The 22,663-nt window shown below is 36.9% G+C and overlaps 1 protein-coding gene across 1 annotated transcript in view; it reads right to left on the bottom strand.

Moving 5' to 3' along the window:
* Positions 1-22,663, bottom strand: part of LOC126484723 (uncharacterized) — an 83,089-nt gene that overhangs the window by 54,140 nt on the left and 6,286 nt on the right. Inside the window, exon 2 of the mRNA XM_050108321.1 lies at positions 5,477-5,577. Coding sequence (XP_049964278.1) covers positions 5,477-5,577 — 101 coding nt within the window. The remainder of the gene's footprint in view (positions 1-5,476; positions 5,578-22,663) is intronic.

Below are 22,663 nucleotides of genomic sequence, written 5' to 3'. Positions count from 1 at the left end.
TTCTTTTAATATGAGCCAGAGTTCCTCTACATGCTAATGAACTGTGCTGAAAGTTTCAGGTTCCTCATTAAGATATAATACTACTGATTTTTTTAATCTAGTTTATTAAACATATGTATACGTTTCTGTTTGTTTTGAATGTCCTTTGTACTTTGGCAATCATTGTTGCCACAACTGCATCATGGTCACTGATACCAATTTCAATGTGGACATCCTCAGAGATATCAGGTGTATTTGTTGCCATTAGATCCAATATATTTCCATCATGAGTGAGGTTCCTGGTCTAGGTAGTTTTCAGAGAATGTACTAAAGTTTCACTGGATGCCTTATCATGCCCACCACTAAAAAAACTGTAATTTTCCCAATTAATTGTTGTATGTTGTATGATTTAAGTCTCCCCAGTGATTACAGTATGACTGGGGAACTTATGGGTAGGTCAAATAAGGTTTTCTCTAATGTTTTCAGTTGCATCAGGAGATGTGTCTGGTGGGTGATAGATGGATCCAGTTATCAATTTACACCCACACTAAGTTTTGCCTGAACAATCTCACATACAGCTTCAATTTTTACCTCAGTGGATTTGAGCTTCTTGTCTCCTGTGACAAATACACCACATCCATTTCCCATTCACCTATCCTTTCCATATACACTTAAATTTCCCACAAAAATCTCACTGACATCAATTTTGGGTCTCAACCAGATTTCTGTACCTTGTATTATGTAAGCTTCACTGCTTTTCATGAGCGCTTCAAACTCTGGCACTTTGTTGTGTATACTTCGGTAGTTTACCATTAGGATTTTAACATTCATAGGGGATTGTCCACAAAGAGAGCTACATTTAGCTTAACAGATGAAATTCTGGGTATCAGAATTTCAGAATGTATCCTACAGGGATCTTCTGTAACCCTGCCAAGGCATTTGACTGCATAGATAATAACACATTGCTAAAAGAGTTTCCACACTATGGCATAAAAGATGAAACTTTGTCTTGGTTAGAATCTTATTTACATAACAGGAAACAAAGCATTGTCTTAATGGGGGCACATGAGCAACAAACTCAGACTGGGGAAACGCAAATATTTAGTCCCTCAAGGCTCAGTCCTTGTGCCACTGATTTTCTTCATCTGTATTAGTGATACACCAAGTACAATTAATAAGAGAGTGAAAATAAAAACATTTATGTTTGTTGACAATACAAATATTCTGATCAAAGTATCCAACTCAACAATGCAGGATACAGTCCTGACAGGCATTAACCAAGTACACAAATGCTTCACAGAAAATAGATACAGATTTACATAACAACAAAAAATACTTCAAGTTATGGGGATGGATATTAACAATCAGGACATTTATGAAATCCACAAGGCATCCAAATTAACAATTAATAAAAATTATGTACATGAATTATTTATTTATTTATTTATTTATTCTTTGCCCATGGACTCCAGCTGAAAATCCAGCTGAGAGTATTGCGTGTGTCATACAATAGCCTATTAACATCAAACTTGATTTCAATATATATATAAATGAAACAAATGATTAAACAGAAATAGTCCATAATCATACAAAGGTTTTACGTGTTTCACATTATACGTACACACAAATCAAAAAAACATACAGAAATGATAATTTTTACAGGTACATTTCAGTAATGATATATTTAAACACCATCTTAGTACTCACTCAAACTGTATATACATTTCTCTGTGAGATATAATTTCAAATGATTTTTAAAACATTTTAGATCTGTTTCTTTTTTAAGGGGATACGGAATCGGATTTTGGGTTAAAAAATCGAATTTTTTTTTATTGGCGTATTATATTCTGCCATGTTTCCTCTTTAAAATGACGTATCATACATAGCTCTACTACAATTATAACTATTTTATTTTTATATATTTGTGAGATCGGGTATTGCGCTTTAGTTATACACGTCTCTCGTGGCTGACCATGAACTTTTTGGCAGTACCTTTAAAGTGACATGAATTCAAATATCCCGGTTTCCAGCGACTATTTATACACTAGTTGCCCGAAAATGTTTCTCTCTGGTTTCCTCAAGTTACTCTTTGACTTTGTGGCGGGACTGTTTTGTAAACAGTGTGATATAAGAAAGTAGTTGTTGTTGAGTTATTTCGTATTTAGTGCTTCATTTTTCGCAGTGAAAATGCCTAGAGCTAAAGCAAAAGTATTTAAAAAGCGTGTGAACTGGCAAAAGAAAAGAAATAATGATTCATTAGCAAAGCAAAGCAGTTCATCATCATCACTGTTGGAAAATGTGAATCCACTTATTACTGATTTGCCGAACGAACTTACACCAAATGAAAACAGTGCTTCTCATAAAAAACTAAGAGATTTGGAAGAGAAATATAATTTACTTGATAGAGGGAATGAAGTTTTTGAACTCATTGATACGAATATATTGTGTGAAGCTCTTGAAAACAGTTTGTGCTGCAAAAAATGTCATGGAAACGTTTCTCTGAAAGTAGAATCCCATGTTGGCCTGGCTGCCCAGTTTAATTTAATATGCAGTGTTTGTAAATACAGCTGTAAGTTTCCAAGTTCGGTTTCAGTAACTGTAAATAATGGATACAAGAAAACTGAACTTTATAGTGTAAATATTAGGTTAGTTTATGGATTGCGAGCAATTGGTAAGGGCAAAGCAGCTGGTGATATGCTATGTGGTGTTCTAAATCTTCCAAGTGCACCTTCAAAGTTTGAAGCTTACAATTATGTACTAGGATCTGCAGTTGAAGATGTAGCACAGAAGTCAATGCAGGTTGCTGTGGAAGAAGCAGTGGAAGAAAATGACGGCAGTCGTGACCTCACAGTGGCGTTTGATGGCACGTGGCAGAAAAGGGGCCACACCTCCAACAATGGTGTTGTAACAGCAACTAGTGTTGATACTGGCAAGGTTATTGATGTTGCAATAATGTCTAAATACTGTAGGTGCACAGGCAGGCTGAAAAATGAACACAGTGATGACTGTATTGCTAATTATTATGGTAGTAGTGGTGGCATGGAGGTTGCTGGGGTGAAGAAAATTTTTCATCGCTCTTCACAGTGGTATAATGTTCGCTATGTCAAATATCTGGGAGATGGTGACTCTAAAGCATTCAAAGAAGTTTTGGAAAGCAAACCATATGGGAACAGTGTAAATATAAGCAAACTTGAATGTATAGGACATGTGCAGAAGAGAATGGGTGCCAGGCTGAGAAGGTTAAAATCAGTTATGAAAGGGAAAAAACTAGATGATGGGAAAACCTTGGATGGCAGAGGAAGATTGACTGATTCCATAATAGACCACATTCAGAACTGCTATGGCCTTGCAATCAGGCAAAATACAGGCAATCTTGAAGAAATGAGGAGAGCTATATGGGCTTTATATTTCCACACCGCATCCACGGATGAGCATCCACAACATGGTTTGTGCCCCAAAGGTGAAAACAGCTGGTGTAAATACAATAGGGGACTAACAACAGGAGAGAAATACATTCACCACCACAGTCTACCATCAGCCATCATCGCAGAAATAAAGCCCATTTTCAGAGATCTGGCTGACAGAAGTCTTCTGATGAAATGTCTTCACGGAAAAACGCAGAACCCCAACGAGTGCTTGAATAGTGTGATATGGCATCGTCTCCCAAAAACAGTGTTTGTCGGAATTAATACACTACATTTTGGTGTGTATGATGCTGTGGCAACCTTCAATCTTGGAAATATAACTAAATGCCAGGTCCTTCAAAAGTTGGGTATGTGTGTTGGTTCCCGTACGGTACGTGCTATGTTCTTTTTAGATCAGCACAGACTAAGGCATGCTGATAATATAATCAAGACATTAGTGAAAAAAGCAAGACAGGTGCAGAGGGGTGCCAAAAGAAGACTTGAAGATGATTATGAAGACTGTGAAGGGGGTATTAGCTACGGATCAGGAATGTTTTAATCTTCTTTCTCCGTTTCCCGTAAGTTTACTTTTTACTTCATCTAGGAACATTATCTCAGGTACTGGTCAACCTAGAAGTCTGAAATTTTTATGACGTAGTGACATAGGTCCCTATTACATACTGAAACAACGATTTTTTAATTACTTGATTTACAAAAGACTTAGGGGTGATAGTCTAGTAAAAAGCGATGGAAAAAATTTACTTAAAAATAAATGTACAATATCTCTGTAAGAAAATACTTTGACAATAAACTGTTGTTTCAGTATTGTTGTAACATATGAATGCACATACAGAAAATTTTTACCTCTCTGTCTCCAGTAGTTTGTGAGAAAATGTTCCCTATAGTAGGCATATATTAACATTGCGGGGATAGGTGATTCCGTATCCCCTTAATGATTTTGGGGAGTTTATTAAAAAACCTTTTGCCTGCTTCTTCTGGGGCAGTCATAGACAGTTTTAGATTTCTGTTTATCATGTAGTAATTTTCATTTCCTCTTGTACCGTGTTTGTGTACATCTTTATTTAGGAGGTGTTTATCACTTGACCTTACCACCATTATGCTTTGGTATATATACAGTGAATATACTGTCATGATATTATAGTGTACAGAAGCTTGCCTACAGGTCTGTCTTGGTGGTATTTTTGCAATGCATCTCACTGCCCTTTTCTGAATTGGGAATATTCTTTTTAGGTAGCCAGCTTGTGCATTTCCCCATATATGAACTGAATAAGACAAATGTGGGAAGACAAGTCCATAATACATTGATCTGAGGACTTTATCATCCACAGTCTTAGCTGTTTTATGCATGATGAAGATCTGTTTGTTTATCTTTTTACACAGTGCATCTATGTGCTCCCCCCATGCCAAATGTTTGTCTATTATAGTTCCTATAAAATTTGTGCTGGTTACTTCTTTAATAGTCTTTCCATTTATATTAACATTTATATTATAATTTTCACTATGCTTGGTCTGAAATACTACATTCATTGTTTTAGACTGATTCATAAACAGGTTGTTTTGTGTTAAATATTTATTTGCATTTTCAATAGTCAGGAGTGCTTCCTTCTCAAGCTCCTCCTTTGTGTCAGCTGTGCAAATGATTGTTGTGTCATCAGCATACATTATAAGTTTCTGATTTATATAGCTAGGGAAGTCATTTACGTAGAGTATAAATAGTATTGGCCCAAGCACAGATCCTTGCGGCACACCGTGTTTAACTGTTTGTAATTCTGATATGTAGTTTGTTATATTTCCCCCACTAGTATGTCTGATTTCTGTGCATTGTTTCCTATTTGTAATGTATGATTTAAGTATGTCATAGCATTTTCCTCTAATTCCATACTGATATAATTTCATAATTAATTTTGAGTGGTTCACACAATCAAATGCCTTAGATAGGTCCATAAAAATCCCACAAGTCTTTTGCTGCCTGTCAAGTAAATTAAGAATGTGCTCAATTATATATAAATATTAGCATTTCCTCAAAATGAATAGATATACAGATTGAAGTCTGTGATAAGAGTTATACTTACTGTGAGAGGTGCAGTTAACTCAGAAGTATTATGATCCTCATCTGTTTCAGATGTGGGTGTAATTCTTGTATCTTCTGTCTGACACGTTGCCAAGATCACGACTGAAATATGTAAAGACAAAGTATTACAGCTTTCTCTGTACACATTTTTTATTATAATTATTAATTTCATCTGTACTATGATCCTATAGAAACATGGATTTAATAAAAGCTGTGAGAAGAATAAAGATAGACACTCAACATGTATTGGAGGTGATGCATAGTGGATAAGCAAATAAGCACGAACATAACAGCTCAGCTTAGAAACCTATGTTCTTTTACAAAGCACACAGATATATAAATGCACATTGATCTATACTGACCAGCATTGTGATAACAAGTTAGGCTACAGTGCTACACTTTCATTACGTGATGAGTGGTTGTCTTTGCTCCCTGTATTGGTTAATCTTTGATCCCTTACAGCTTTCACAAAAATTTTGATACATTGTTGGAAAAACCCTAATGAAGCTTCTCACATATCTATTGACAACTCAAGTGCCTTCACATAACCTTCCTTCTTCAAGGTAGATTACTAACATCTTTGTTTAGACACACAACATTAAGATTAATGAATAAGTAGGAAACTTTTTATCCCAGAGAAGAGGTAATGCATTATATTAACAAGTTGAATTTCATTTATAATTAGGGATATAAGATGTTTGCTTGAAGTATACCCTACATACACATCTGTATGTAGTTTACATCTGTTAGAGGATATCTCTTTATTGATAAATGCTTCACTGGTCAGTTCGACAATTATGCATTCTTAAACAGGTAATTGTCACATGTCAGCACACTGTATATGTTCCACTACAGATTATGGGAGCTTCTAGAAACAGTTCCACATATTTTGAGCACCATCTAGCTAGCCAATGTAACAAACAACCAAATGGTACACTTGTGGATGCCTAGTTGTAGACTACTTAAAGCTATCAAATACTAGTCATTTATCACTTTTATTGCATCATATATGTAGCCAATGAAACTGCATAATTATATCTTTTGTATAAAAATGAAAACATATGTAAAATCTAAGACAAATGTCACTCCCATCTTTTTTCCCTTTTTTAAATAAGTGTAGGGTAAGAGACAAGAAAAATAAGGTTTATATCTTTTTACTGCGTTTCATCAAAAGCTTAAAATGTCTCCATAGAAATGCATAAAGCACAGAAGTAATATGTAGCATGAAAATGAACCGAAAATCTACTACATATCATAGAAAGAAAGCTCTTAATTTTTAATTCACTCATTCATGATATGGAAAGCAATCAAAAAACTTAACAACTCTCAAAATACAAGTGAAACACTGATTTTGAATCAATCTTTACAAAACATAACAGATGGCAGGCACTATATTAAGAGTTGTTAACAGTTCAGAGTAATTACAAAAGTCTTTTGGTCATTGCAGCCATTTTCATCTGCCTGCATTCCCAATATAATGGCAATTAAATCACCAGCTCATTAAACTCAAAAATTCAGTCAGGAAGATTCGATTTCCAACCAATAAGCTGATGCAGAAGTACATGCAAGTTGACTGTACTGTAAACAAAATGAAGGAACAGAGTACAAAGATAAGAAAAAGGAAGAAGTATGGTAATATTATATAGGCAATAAGAGAATTAATACTCCATTTGACTATGAGAGACTTACTACATAGAGAGAGCAACCAAATGCAGTCAATCAGTAGTAACAGTTAGGGGCAGATTCCATATACAATGATAACAAGTACAGACAAACCACACAAGTAAATGAAATAAGAGGAATACATAACAATAGTAGATGACACAAACATATTAGATGTGAATTTGTGTACTGTACTTTAAAGTTAATTATCCTTGCTTCTGCTCTTAATTTTTCTCTCCTCATCACAACCTATCTAACATAACATTTATCCACCAGTTCCATGAGAATGAATCTCAGCTATCAACAAAACTACAAAAAGGGTTATGAAACATGTTTTTGAGGTATTTTGTTGCTTATATTTATCTACATACCTGAAAGCAAATGAAATTGACAACAAAATGTCACTAATTACTAATAACAAAGTTAGTTCAATGTTTTGGTCATGATTTAGTATTCTGAGACTACTTCATTCAGAGATTTTGGTAAAGGATACTTTCAGTCCAAAAGAGCTCCATTTTGGCCATGTGTTGTCAATTCATGAACTCTACTTAGGTCACTGTTTAATAATCTGACAATTCTTACACTGATGCTGCAATATACATAATCTCTTACTAAACACAAAACAGAGAAAAGAACTGTATGAAGGTTGCATGTATTTATCATTTAATAAAGCAGCGTGCATGGCTTCTGCTGAAACTGAAGGTGGTTAGTGACACGCTTATCTTTTAGCAACAATGTTGAAAGTTTTTCTCCTAACAAAATATTTCAACTATGTTCATTGTAATCTAAGGTCTATTGCTGTCAGTTCCACTCATTAAAATTAATTGAATTCAGAAAACATTGTGTTTTTTGTGACACTTTGCACATATCATTCTAAGCAATGTCATGAGACTACTTTTGTGAACAAATCTTTCTCTAGAGAAACAACTAGAGGAATAGTGCACTTAAAATGGCTTCTGTCACTTTTCAAGGCATTAAAGAACACAGGTACTTTCCACTGGCTATCAGTAGCAATAATTCTGACTTTTAGCTTTTGACGGGCATATTTTTATTACTTGTTTTGCTACATTTGTGTTCCTGCATCTACATCTACATCTATACTCCGCGAGCCACCTTACGGTGTGTGGCGGAGGGTACTTATTGTACCACTATCTGATCCCCCCTTCCCTGTTCCATTCACGAATTGTGCGTGGGAAGAACGACTGCTTGTAAGTCTCCGTATTTGCTCTAATTTCTCGGATCTTTTCGTTGTGATCATTACGCGAGATATATGTGGGCGGTAGTAATATGTTGCCCATCTCTTCCCGGAATGTGCTCTCTCGTAATTTTGATAATAAACCTCTCCGTATTGCGTAACGCCTTTCTTGAAGTGTCCGCCACTGGTGCTTGTTCAGCATCTCCGTAACGCTCTCGCGCTGACTAAATGTCCCCATGACGAATCGCGCTGCTTTTCGCTGGATCATGTCTATCTCTTCTATTAATCCAACCTGGTAAGGGTCCCATACTGATGAGCAATACTCAAGAATCGGACGAACAAGCGTTTTGTAAGCTACTTCTTTCGTCGATGAGTCACATTTTCTTAGAATTCTTCCTATGAATCTCAACCTGGCGTCTGCTTTTCCCACTATTTGTTTTATGTGATCATTCCACTTCAGATCGCTCCAGATAGTAACTCCTAAGTATTTTACGGTCGTTACCGCTTCCAATGATTTACCACCTATGGCATAATCGTACTGGAATGGATTTCTGCCCCTATGTATGCGCATTATATTACATTTATCTACGTTTAGGGAAAGCTGCCAGCTGTCACACCATGCATTAATCCTCTGCAGGTCCTCCTGGAGTACGTACGAGTCTTCTGATGTTGCTACTTTCTTGTAGACAACCGTGTCATCTGCAAATAGCCTCACGGAGCTACCGATGTTGTCAACTAAGTCATTTATGTATATTGTAAACAATAAAGGTCCTATCACGCTTCCCTGCGGTACTCCCGAAATTACCTCTACATCTGCAGATTTTGAACCGTTAAGAATGACATGTTGTGTTCTTTCTTCTAGGAAATCCTGAATCCAATCACAAACCTGGTCCGATATTCCGTAAGCTCGTATTTTTTTCACTAAACGTAAGTGCTGAACCGTATCAAATGCCTTCCTGAAGTCCAGGAATACGGCATCAATCTGCTCGCCAGTGTCTACGGTACTGTGAATTTCTTGGGCAAATAGGGCGAGCTGAGTTTCACATGATCTCTGTTTGCGGAATCCATGTTGGTTATGATGAAGGAGATTTGTATTATCTAAGAACGTCATAATACGAGAACACAAAACATGTTCCATTATTCTACAACAGATTGACGTAAGCGAAATAGGCCTATAATTATTCGCATCTGATTTATGACCCTTCTTGAAAATGGGAACGACCTGCGCTTTCTTCCAGTCGCTAGGTACTTTACGTTCTTCCAGCGATCTACGATAAATTGCTGATAGAAAGGGGGCAAGTTCTTTAGCATAATCACTGTAGAATCTTAAGGGTATCTCGTCTGGTCCGGATGCTTTTCCGCTACTAAGTGATAGCAGTTGTTTTTCAATTCCGATATCGTTTATTTCAATATTTTCCATTTTGGCGTCCATGCGACGGCTGAAGTCAGGGACCGTGTTACGATTTTCCGCAGTGAAACAGTTTCGGAACACTGAATTCAGTATTTCTGCCTTTCTTCGGTCGTCCTCTGTTTTGGTGCCATCGTGATCAACGAGTGACTGAATAGGGGATTTAGATCCGCTTACCGATCAATAAATTTGTTTCACTATCATCATCATCTGTATATAAATGTTACAATACATTGTACTAGCGTGAAAATTAGTGGTATTAGCAGTTAACAATCTGTAACATAATTTTCTGGAAATGATGAATGTCAGTATGTTTAAGAATAATCATGAAAATAGTTTGTAGTAATGGCTGTTTCTCTAATGTCAACATGATCAAGTCTATTTTATATTATATATGCACTCTTATGACTCAAGTGGGTGCTGAGAAAAATAAAATATTGTCATCTCACAACGTCAATTAGGTCCAAATTGAAAGCAGGGTCATCAGTGAAGTACAACACTTAGAACTGAAAGCATGTTTACTACAGACACAAATGTACAGAAGGAACAGAACTGTCTCCTGAATGGAGAATGCTGCTATTTATTCAGACATCAAATATTCCAAAATACACAAACATTACAAACATAAGAGATTTTTTAGAACATTCTGGAAACAGTAAAAACTTATTAAATATTTGTTGGAGATCTAATTTGAATTGGCAACACACAAAACATCAGTCAATCCACCTCCTTGGCAGGGGTCCTAAGACGTGCTTCTGTGGTGGTGGTCAACCTGGTGGTAAGCTCGCTTGAATCCCAGTAGTGGAGAAAATTTTCACTTCCAGTGTTTGGCTGGCAAGGGAAGAGGAGGTAGTGGTGTAAAGCTCCCGATCACCAAACTTTGTGTCAATGTCATACTTCTCCATATTGTCTCACGAAGTGAGGGCATGTGACACTGTTGATGGTGATCCATCCATCAGGTGGAGAAGTTAAGCTTGATGGCCACCTTGGTGATATTTGCAAGATGTAGGCTGTGTGCCAGCACAGGGTTTTAGCCTCTCCCTTCTTTCAACATCATCATCATAATTGTTATACAACACAAACATTACACTCCACACACAGTAAAAGAATGTTGGAAGGTGAGAGGAGGTGTTTGGTGCAGAGAGGGAAAGCAGGGGATATGAAATGGAAAATATAATAAAGTTCCAAGCAATGTAAAGGCTCAATTATAGTTGGGAATCACGTTGAAGAACGTTCATTTTCTTTTAAATTATCATTGACTAGAGAACAAAGAATACTGACTGCCTCCTGGATTGCTATTACCCTTCAGCACAATAATAGGTTCTTTATTATTATTATTTTGAATGTGGTGGGCAGTAGTTGGTAAATTAAGAGATGGTAGCTAAATAGAAGAAATCAAGTTCTCAGCAACAGATCTCAGAGGTAATATATTTGGAATTTCATCCAAACCCATAAGTTGTAATATGTATGACAGTTCTATGCTGTAACATTACAAAGAATGTTCTGGGACAGGAGAATTAGTTTTACACACATATGCAATCTGACGGCATCCACTCTATCTCAATAGAACAATATGTGTTCCCAGAATGACCAAACTGATGTGTGGCTGTCAAGATAGTGCCATCTTTCTAGACAATAAGCAGATTTTATATCTATTTATTTGGGCTACAATAAATTGCTCTTCACAGCTTGAGCTCAACTTGTAGATAATGTCCCACAGAATTAATTTCATTGCAACATTCACATATAAAACAAGTGACTGTTGATGAGGACTCCATCCAAATATCTTCCCTGAGAGGGGTGTGAGCCTCCTAAGAAATGGTTTATCTGGCTGCCCATCAGTCAGGTTTAGCTGAGAATGAAACTGCAAAATTCCACAATATTATAAATGCTACAAGGTGTACAACTTTGCTTCCGCCATTTTTCCCCAACATTTGAGGCTTTAATGAAACAAATTGGTTACACATGTATCTATTAAAGTCTTTTCCATCGCTGGCCACTACTTTCTCCCATCTTTTGGGCAGTGTATGAGCCTCCCTTCAAAAAAATTGTTCACCTTTTGAAGCGATCCATGAATTGATCCAATTTGTGACTTCTTCATGAGATTGGAAGTGTTGGTCAGCCAAGCCATGTGCCATTGATCTAAACAGGTGATAGACAGAAGGAGCAGTGTCTGGAGAACAAGATGGGTGGGATGGTACTTCCCATTTTAATGTTTCCAAGTATGTTTTGACCTCTTTTGCAATGTGGGGTTGAGCGTTGTCATGCTGCAAAATCACTTTATCGTGCCTCTCGCCGTATTGCGGCCGTTTGTCTTTTAATGCTCTGCTCAAACACATTAATTGCATTCAGTAATAAGCACCTGTGATTGTTTAATTTGGTTTTAACACCTCATAGTACACTATGCCGAGCTGGTCCCACCAAATGTAGAGCATGATCTTGGAGCCATGAATATTTGGTTTGGCTGTCAACGTGGAAGCATGGCAGGGATATCACCATGATTTTTGCGTTTAAGGTTATTGTAATGAACCCAATTTTCGTCCCCAGTCACAATGTGATGCAGAAATCACTTCAATTTTTGCCTCTGAAGCAATTGTTCATAAACACACAAACACCGTTCAACGTCTCTTGGTTTCAGCTCACACAGAAACCAAGTTCCTTCTTTCTGAATCATGACCATAGTCTTGAGATGTTTTGAAATGGCTTGCTGTGTCACTCCCACAAATCATGCCAATTCTTCTTCAGTTTGACGCGAGTTTTAACTCAGCAATGTCTCCAATTCTGCATCTTCAAAATCATTCTCTCTTCCACCACTATGCCAGTCTATGACATTAAAGTCACCGTTATTGAAGCATTGAAACCACTCACGACACGTTCATTTACTAATAGCGTCCTTACCATACATACTTCAGAGCATTCAATGAGACTCAGCCACTGTTTTCTTCATTATGAAACAAAACAGTAACACCTCCCGCAAATCATGAGAATTAGGCTCATAAACTGACATTTGCAATCAAGAACAACACAAGTTGACTAATTTTTGAATGAGGTTATGTTAACTGAGAACTTTGGAGAAAAGAGAACCACTTGTATGAATATGAAGAGCTCAGATGGAAACCCAGTTCTAAGCAAAGAAGGGAAAGCAGAAAGGTGGAAGGAGTATATAGAAGGTCTATACAAGGGCGATGTACTTGAGGACAATATTATGGAAATGGAAGAGGATGTAAGTGAAGATGAAATGGGAGATATGATACTGCGTGAAGAATTTGACAGAGCACTGAAAGACCTGAGTCGAAACAAGGCCCTGGGAGTAGACAACATTCCATTAGAACTACTGACAGCCTTGGGAGAGCCAGTCCTGACAAAACTCTATCATCTGGTGAGCAAGATGTATGAGACAGGCGAAATACACACAGACTTCAAGAAGAATATAACAATTCCAATCCCAAAGAAAGCATGTGTTGACAGATGTGAAAATTACTGAACTATCAGTTTAATAAGCCACAGCTGCAAAATACTTATGTGAATTCTTTACAGACAAATGGAAAAACTAGTAGAAGCCGACCTCAGGGAAGATCAGTTTGGATTCCGTAGAAATATTGGAAGACGTGAGGCAATACTGACTTTACGACTTATCTTAGAAGCTAGATTAAGGAAAGGCAAACCTACATTTCTTGCATTTGTAGATTTAGAGAAACCTTTTGACAATGTTGAGTGGAATACTCTCTTCCAAATTCTGAAGGTGGCAGGGGTCAAATACAGGGAGCAAAAGGCTATTTACAATTTGTACAGAAACCAGATGGCAGTTATAAGAGTCGAGGGACATGAAAGGGAAGCAGTAGTTGGGAAGGGAGTGAGACAGGATTGTAGCCTGTCCCTGATGTTATTCAATCTGTATATTGAGTAAGCAGTGAAGGAAACAAAAGAATAATTCGGAGTAGGTATTAAAATCCGTGGAGAAGAAATAAAAACTTTGAGGTTTGCCGATGACATTGTAATTCTGTCAGAGACAGCAAAGGACTTGGAAGAGCAGTTGAATGAAATGGATAGTGATTTGCAAGTAGGATATAAGATGAACATCAACAAAAACAAAACGAGGATAATGGAATGTAGTCAAATTAAATTGGGTGATGCTGAGGGAATTAGATTAGGAAATGAGACACTTAAAGTAGTAAAGGAGTTTTGCTATTTGGGGAGCAAAATAACTGATGATGGTCGAAGCAGAGAGGATATAAAATGCAGACTGGCAATGGCAAGGAAAGCGTTTCTGAAGAAGAGAAATTTCTTAACATCGAGTATAGATTTAAGTGTCAGGAAGTTGTTTCTGAAAGTATTTGTATGGAGTGTAGCCATGTATGGAAGTGAAACATGGACGATAAATATTTTGGACACGAAGAGAACAGAAGCTTTCGAAATGTGGTGCTACAGAAGAATGCTGAAGATTAGATGGGTAGATCACATAACTAATGAGGAGGTATTGAATAGGATTGGGGAGAAGAGAAGTTTGTGGCAAAATTTGACTAGAAGAAGGGATTGGTTGGTGGGACATGTTCTAAGGCATCAAGGGATCACCAATTTAGTGTTGGAGGGCAGCATGGAGGGTAAAAATCATAGAGGGAGACCAAGAGATGAATACACTAAGCAGATTCAAAAGGATGTAGGTAGCAGTAGGTACTGGGAGATGAAGAAGCTTGCATGGAGAGATGCATCAAACCAGTCTCGGGACTGAAGACCACAACAACAACAACAACATGTTAACTGAGGTCCAAGCTAACTGCCTGATATCTTCGAGCTGTTTCTTTCAAACGCTACTTACCATTGTCGCCACCTATTGGCAAATGGCGGAAGCAAAGTTGCACACCTTGTAATTCCATTACAAAATTCTGAAAAGAACTGCAGAATGGACAATGGAAAGACCTTCTTTATCAAGGACACAAAGTAGATGAGAAATTTAATTCTTTTCAGAAACATTATACTTGAGCATGTTACTCATGAAGACCTAATATGGGAAAATGAGGAGTTTTTACAGAACACAGGTTCACAAATATTGAAACAAGTAGATGTTGCATTGGTCACATATAGAAGTGTGTGCTCATGAATTCAATTAAAAAATGGTTCACTTTTAATTGTAACTGTATACGGATCCTTACTGTGAAATTTTGAACTGTTTATGAGGTGTATGGACTTACTAATATGCTGTGTACCAGACAGCAGCAAGCAAGTAACAGTTTGTGGTGATTTCAGTGTAAAAATTCTGATAGAAATAAATTATCTGGAAATATGATTTGCTCTGGAAATCTAATTTTCCAAAACAGATGTATAAAGACACTAGAACCCTAACTGATAATGTTTTCTTTGATGAAGCTCAAAGCCAGAAAGTAACTATTTACCCAGTAACAAATGCTCTCTCTGACCATAATGTGCAGTTAGGATACTCAAGATAGTGCTTTACAGTACAGATACTCCTCAGTGTAAATCAGTTATAGTAATTAATGACTCCAGCACAAGTGCTTTTAAGAATAGTTTATATGAGATGACATGTACCAAAATTTATGAACCAAATAAAAAACAAGCTCCTCATCCAGACGGTGAGGGCCCAAGGAAAGTCTACCAGATGCTGTGTCATCTGCCACCTTGCACTGTCATGCAGGTGAGGTATGGAGATGCATGTGATCAGCATACTGCTCTCCTGGCCATTTTGAGCCTCTGCTACTGAGCCAAGTAGATCCTCAATTGGCATAATGATGCTGACCACATTCTGTACGAGTCCTCCCACCAGGAAAAAATCATTGGTAGTACCAGGAATTGAATCCTGATCCTCTGCGTAGCAGCCATCTACGCTGATTAGTCAGCTATGGAGGTTGACTTATGAAATATGTTCTCATGTAAAATTTTACTTATTCCCTTACAAACCAATATCATTATCTGAAAATAGCTGGCCAAGTAAGCAAATCAAAAAAGGACATTAAATAGCTGTGTAAATGATCACAGATCACTAGAAGGATTAAAATATCTTTTGAAAGAAAAAGAGAAAAATATCTATTGACAAGAACAATAAAATATCCTACAGTTGTGGCACACTACAAAAACTGTGCATAATTACCAAGAAAAGTTATTAAAAATCAAGGAACATGCACATCACATCAGAAATCAGTAACTTTGGCAACAGGTTTAAGTCTATATGGAATGTAGTAAAATGAGAGACTGGACAACAGACTACAGAACAGGATAATGTAATTATTGATTTAAATGGAAGGGCTATAAATGATCAGTCAAAGATTGCAGATATGTTTAATAATAATTTCTTACGTGTTGTAGAAAATACAGGAACAAACAGTTCAAGAAAAAACTCTAAGCAGTATTTTGAAAAAGTAACCCACATCAATTTCAGTTATATGATTATCTCACGAAATTCTTCTTCTGAATGAAATGACATAATTTCAGAGACTTCACTAGCTTCATACAGATATGATTTTACGTATATAGATTGTAGCAGCACATGAAAATTTGTACCAAGACCTGGAATCAAACCTGGGTCTCCTGCTTACTAGGCAGATGCATCAGCCATTAAGCCGCCTTGGCACAGTGGTTCACACAACTGCATGGATTACCCTGGCATGCCTCCCTCCTTGCTCCCAATTCTTAATGCCACCCCAGTCTACTTTAAATCCACCTTACACACTATTCATGAAACTGGAGCCAAGAAAGTGATCTCTAAGTGTAGACCCATCTTCTTCCTTTCTGTAGTTATCAAAAACATTTGAGATGATAGCTTACAACAAAATTTTGAACAACTTTCTTCAAATGACATTTCAACAAAAGTTCAGTTTGGTTTCTGTAATGGCTTCTCAATGGGGAAACCAATATATAATTGATGATGTATATAGATTTTATGCAAAGGTATAACAATAGCATATTTCAGTCTATCAGGGAAAATGCCCTGTTCCAGAGAGCTATTACACAGATGGCTGAGAATCTTACTTATCTGTTGAGAACAAGCTTTTAATATTTTGCTGCAAATGCCATCAATTCCATGTGAGTTTTTGCTTTTAAGCAAGTTTATTATTTTCCTAATTTCAGAGGGAGAAGTGGGTGAGATTTCAATTGTATCAAATTGCATAGGTATGACCTCTTCTAATGAACCTATGACCTATCTTAGAAGAGAGGTTAAGGAAAGACAAACCTACATTTATAGCATTTGTAGACATAGAGAAAGTGTTTGGCAATGTTGACTGGAATACTCACTTACAGGTGGCATGGGTACAGTACAGGGAGTGAAAGGCTATTTATAATTTGTACTGAAACCAAATGGCAGTCATAAGAGTCGAGGGGCATGAAAGGGGATCAGTAGTTGGGAAGGGAGTGAGACAGGGTTGTAGCCAATCACCAATGTTAATCAACCTGTATACTGAGCAAGCAGTAAACAAAACAAAAGAAGAAAAATTGGGGTAGGAATTAAAATCCAGGGAGAAGAAATAAAAGCCTTGAGGTTTGCCAATGACACAGTTATTCTGTCAGAGACAGCAAAGGACTTGGAAGAGCAGTTTTAACAGAAGGGACAGTGTCTTGAAGGGAGGGTATAAGATGAAAATTTAAAAAATGTTTAATGGAATGTAGTGGAATTAAATCAGGTGACCATGAGGGAATTAGATTAGGAAATAAGACACTTAATGAAGTAGATGAGTTTTGTTATGTGGGCAGCAAAATAACTGATGATGGTCATAGTAAACAAGATATAAAATGTAGGCTGACAATGGCAAGAAAAGCATTTCTGAAGAAGGGAAATTTGATAACAATGAATATAGATTTAAGTGTCACAAAGTCTTTTCTGAAAGTATCTGTAAGAAGTGTGGAAGTGAAACGTGGATAAACAGTTTAGACAAGAAGAGAACAGAAGATTTTGAAATGTAGTGCTACAGAAGAACGCTGAAGATTAGACCGGTAGATTGCATAACTAATGAGGAGATACTGAATAGAATTGGGGAGAAGAAGAATTTGTGGCACAACTTGACTAGAAGAAGGGATTGGTTGATGGGACTCATTCTGAGGCATCAAGAGATCACCAATTTAATATTGGAGGGAAGTGTGGAGGGTAAAAATTGTAGAGGGAGCCGAAGAGATAAATATACTAAGCAGATTCAGAAGGATGTAGGTTGCAGTAGTTACTCAGAGATAATGAGGCTTGCACAGGATAGAGTAGCAAACCAGTATTTGGAAGACAACAACGACAACATGTTTATTTTTTTTATTTTTTTTATTTTAACTTGACCCTTTGTTATTTTATATTGTTAAGGTAATACTCTACACACACCATAGTTTTCTTAGCAAATTTTATTGTTTATTCAATAAGAAGCTTTGGCAAGATCACAGTAGATACTGACAGAGTTACTTTCCTTGTGTTGTTCTACCAGAACTGTGTTCATGACATCATATATTGGTATATGCGATTGCAGTCTTTCTCAGTGTATTCCACTGATGAATTCTTCTTGGGTTATCAGCCAAGTGGTGGCACCGTCTTGTCGTAACATTTCGATGAGTTTCGTAGGCATCATCTTCTGACTTTGCCAGAAGATGATGGGTACGAAACGTTGCAACAAGATGATGCCACCACTCGGCTGATAACCCGAGAAGAATCTCCCTTCTAACAGCTTTATCCAAAATTTTTGAGAAAGTAATGTACTGTAGAGTAGCTTCACATATCTGTAAAAATGAAGTACTAACAAAATGTCAGTTTGGTTTCCAGAAAGGTTTTTCAACAGAAAATGCCATATATGCCTTTGCCAATCAAATTTTGAATGATCTGAATAACCGAACACCACCCATTGGGATTTTTTGTGATCTCTCAAAGGCTTTTGATTGTGTAAATCATGAAATTGTGCTAGACAAGCTCAAATATTGTGGCATGAGTGGGACAGTGCACAAATGGTTCAATTCGTACCTAACTGGACGAGTGCAGAAAGTTGAAATAAGCAGTTCTCATAATATGCAAAGATCAGCACATTCCTCAAACTGGGGAACTATCAAGAATGGGGTTCCACAAGGGTCATTCTTGGGTCCTTTGTTGTTCTTAATATATATTAATGACTTGCCATTCTATATTCATGAAGAGGCAAAGTTAGTTCTCTTTGCTGATGATACAAGTATAGTAATCACACCTGACAAACAAGAATTAACTGATGAAATTGTCAATTCTGTCTTTCAGAAAATTACTAAGTGGTTCCTTGTAAACGGACTCTCACTGAATTTTGATAAGACACAGTACATACAGTTCCGTACAGTGAATGGTATGACGCCATTAATAAATATAGACCTTAATCAGAAGCATATAGCTAAGGTAGAATATTTCAAATTTTTAGGTGTGTCGATTGATGAGAGATTAAATTGGAAGAAACACATTGATGATCTGCTGAAACATTTGAGTTCAGCTACTTATGCAATAAGGGTCATTGCAAATTTTGGTGATAAACATCTTAGTAAATTAGCTTACTACGCCTATTTTCACTCATTGCTTTCATATGGCATCATATTTTGGGGAAATTCATCACTGAGGAATAAAGTATTTATTGCACAAAAGCGTGTAATCAGAATAATAGCTGGAGTCCACCCAAGATCATCCTGCAGACATTTATTTAAGGATCTTGGGATATTCACAGTAGCTTCTCAGTATATATACTCTCTTATGAAATTTGTTATTAACAACCAAACCCAATTCAAAAGTAATAGCAGTGTGCATAACTACAATACTAGGAGAAAGGATGATCTTCACTATTCAAGATTAAATCTAACTTTGGCACAGAAAGGGGTGAATTATACTGCCACTAAAGTCTTTGGTCACTTACCAAATAGTATCATAAGTCTGCCAGATAACAAACAAGTATTTAAGAAGAAATTAAAAGAATTTCTGAATGACAACTCCTTCTACTCCATAGAGGAATTTTTAGATATAAATTAAGAAAAAAAAATTATAAAAAAATTAAAAAAAAAAAAACAAAAAATAAAAAAAGTTGTTATATTTAAACTTAAGTATGTTGTTAAATTAACTTAATTATGTCATGTATTGGAAAATTTGACTCGTTCCACATCATTATGAAATATCGTATTCATGATCCATGGAACTAGTATTAATCTAATCTAATCTAATCAGTAGTGCCTCACGTGTTCCTACATTTCTACAGAATCCAAACCAATCTTCCCTGAGATCAACTTCTACCAGTTTTTACATTCGTCTGTATGGAGTTTGTGTTAGTATTTTGCAACCATGATTTATTAAGTAGATATTTAATTAATTCTCATGCCTGTCAGCACCTGCTTTCATTGGGACTGGAATTATTATATTCTTCTTGAATCTGAGGATATTCCACCTGTTTCATACATCTTCCTGATCAGATGGAAGACTTTTGTCATGGCTGGCTCTCCCAAGGTTATCAGTAGCTCTAAAGGAATGTTGTCTAGTCCAGGGGCCTTGTTTCAACTCCGGTCTTGCAATGCTCTGTCAAATTCTTTACACAGTATCAGATTTCCCATCTCATCTTCATCTATGTCCTCCTCCATTTCCATAACATTGCTCTCAAGTACATCCCCCTTGTATATACTCCTTCCACCTTTCTGGTTGCTTTCCTTTCTTAGGATTGCTTTTCCGCCTAAGCTCTTGATATTCACACAAATAGTTCTCATTTCTACAAAGATCTCTTTAATTTTCCTGTAGGCAGAATCTATCTTACCCCTAGTGATACATGCTTCTACATCCTTACATCTGCCCTCTAGCCATTCCTGCTTAGCCATTTTGCACTTCCTGCTGATCTCATTTTTGAGACATTTGTATTCTTTTCACCTGCTTCATTTACTGGAGTTTTATACTTTCCCCTGTCACCAATTAAATTCAGTATCTCTTGTGTTACCCAAGGATTCCTGCTAGCCCTTGTCTTTTTACCTTCTTGATCCTCTGCTGCCTTCACTATTTAATCTCTCAGAGCTGCCTATTCCCCTTCCATTGTATTCATTTCCCCTGTTTTTGTCAATTATTCCCTAATACTCCCTATGAAACTCTGTAAAATCTCTTGTTCTTTCAGTTTATCCAGATCCCATCTTCTTAAATTTCTATCTTTTTGTAGTTTCTTCAGTTTAATCTACAGTTCATAATCAATAAATTGTGGTCAGAGTCCACATCTGCCCCTGAAAGTGTCTTAAAATTTAAAACCTGTTTCCTAAATATTTGTCTAATCATTATGTAATAAATGTGAAACCTTCTAGTGTCTCCAGGTCTCTTCCATGTATACAGCCTTCTTTCATGATCCTTAAACCAAGTGTTAATTTTGAAACTTCCCGGCAGATTAAAACTGTGTTCCAGACTGAGACTCGAACTCTGGACCTTTGCCTTTTGCGTCAAGTTCACAGGAGAGCTTCTGTAATGTTTGGAAGGTAGGAGACAAGATACTGGCAGAAGTAAAGCTGTGAGGACAGGGCGTGAGTCGTGTTTGGGTTGCTCAGTTGGTAGAGCACTTGCCCGCAAAAGGTTAAAGGTCCCAAGTTCGAGTCTCAGTCCAGCACACAGTTTTAATCTGCCAGGAAGTTTCATATCGGCACACACTCCGCTGCAGAGTGAAAATCTCATTCCAGTTTTAACTATGATTAAATTATGCTCTATGTAAAATTCTACCAGACAGCTTCCTCTTTCATTCCTTACCCCCAGTCCATATTCACCAACTACTTTTCCTTCTCTTCCTTTCCCTACTATCAAATTCCAGTCCCCCATGACTATTAAATTTTCATCTCCTTTGTCTGATAATTTCTTTTATCTCATCATAAATTTCTTCAATCTCTTTGGCATCTGCAGAGCTAGTTGGCATATAAACTTGTGATACTGTGGTATGCATGGACTTCATGTCTATCTTGGCTACAATAATTTGCTCACTATGCTGTTCATAGTAGCTTATCCATGTTCCTATTTTTTTATTCATTATTAAACCTACTCCTGCATTACCCCTATTTGATTTTGTATTTATAACCCTGTATTCACCTGACTGGAAGTCCTGTTTGTCCTGCCACGAACTTCACTAATTCTCACTATATCTAACTTTAACCTATCCATTTCTCTTTTTAAGTTTTCTACCCTGCCTGCATGATTATCCATGGAACACTAAATTTGTTTCTGCTGATAACGATGTCCTTTTGAGTAATTCCCACCCAGAGATCTAAATGGGGGACTATTTTACTTCCAGAATATTTCACCAGAAAGGATACCAACATCATGTAACCATACAGTAAAGCTCCATGCCCTTGGGAAAAATTATGGCTTTAGTTTCCCCTTGCTTTCAACTGTTCACAGTGCCAACACAGCAATGCTGTTTTCGTTGATGTTACAAGGCCAGTTCAATCAATCATCCAGAATGTTGCTGCTGAAACTTTTGAAAAGGCTGCTAACCCTCTTCAGGAATCACATGTTTGTCTGGCCTCTCAACAGACACCCCTCCATTGCGGTTTCCCCTATCTGTATCACTGAGGCCCGCCAATGGCATGGTCCATGGTTCATGGGCAGCATAAGAAACATACAACTAAAAATTAAATGCTTGAGTGGCTGGTATGGTCTTTCCAGCACAATAATTCAAAAATATAAAACCACTGTGGTTAAACCAACATCATGTATCTCATCAATTGTAGCACCAGAGAAAGAACGTTTCTTAGTGCTCAGAAATGGAGCATTGCCAGACAAATAAATAAAAAATAATCAAGCAAGGAAGCAACAAACTACAGACTCACATCACTGATTCCCACATTTAGTAAGATGCTCGAGTCTGTAAAGCTAGCTCAGCTTAGCATCTGTTTTCTTAGGAACAATCTTCTCACAGAAATTTTGAAAAGATTGCAATCTTCAAACAGCTGTCAGGCCTACACAGATGTCTGGATGAAGGTAAGATAGTGTTGGC

The sequence above is a fragment of the Schistocerca serialis genome, chromosome 1 (genome assembly GCF_023864345.2).
Source record: "Schistocerca serialis cubense isolate TAMUIC-IGC-003099 chromosome 1, iqSchSeri2.2, whole genome shotgun sequence".
NCBI classification, from domain to species: domain Eukaryota; kingdom Metazoa; phylum Arthropoda; class Insecta; order Orthoptera; family Acrididae; genus Schistocerca; species Schistocerca serialis.
Note: the sequence above shows the minus strand (reverse complement) of the source record. Positions and strands in the feature narration are given on the sequence as shown.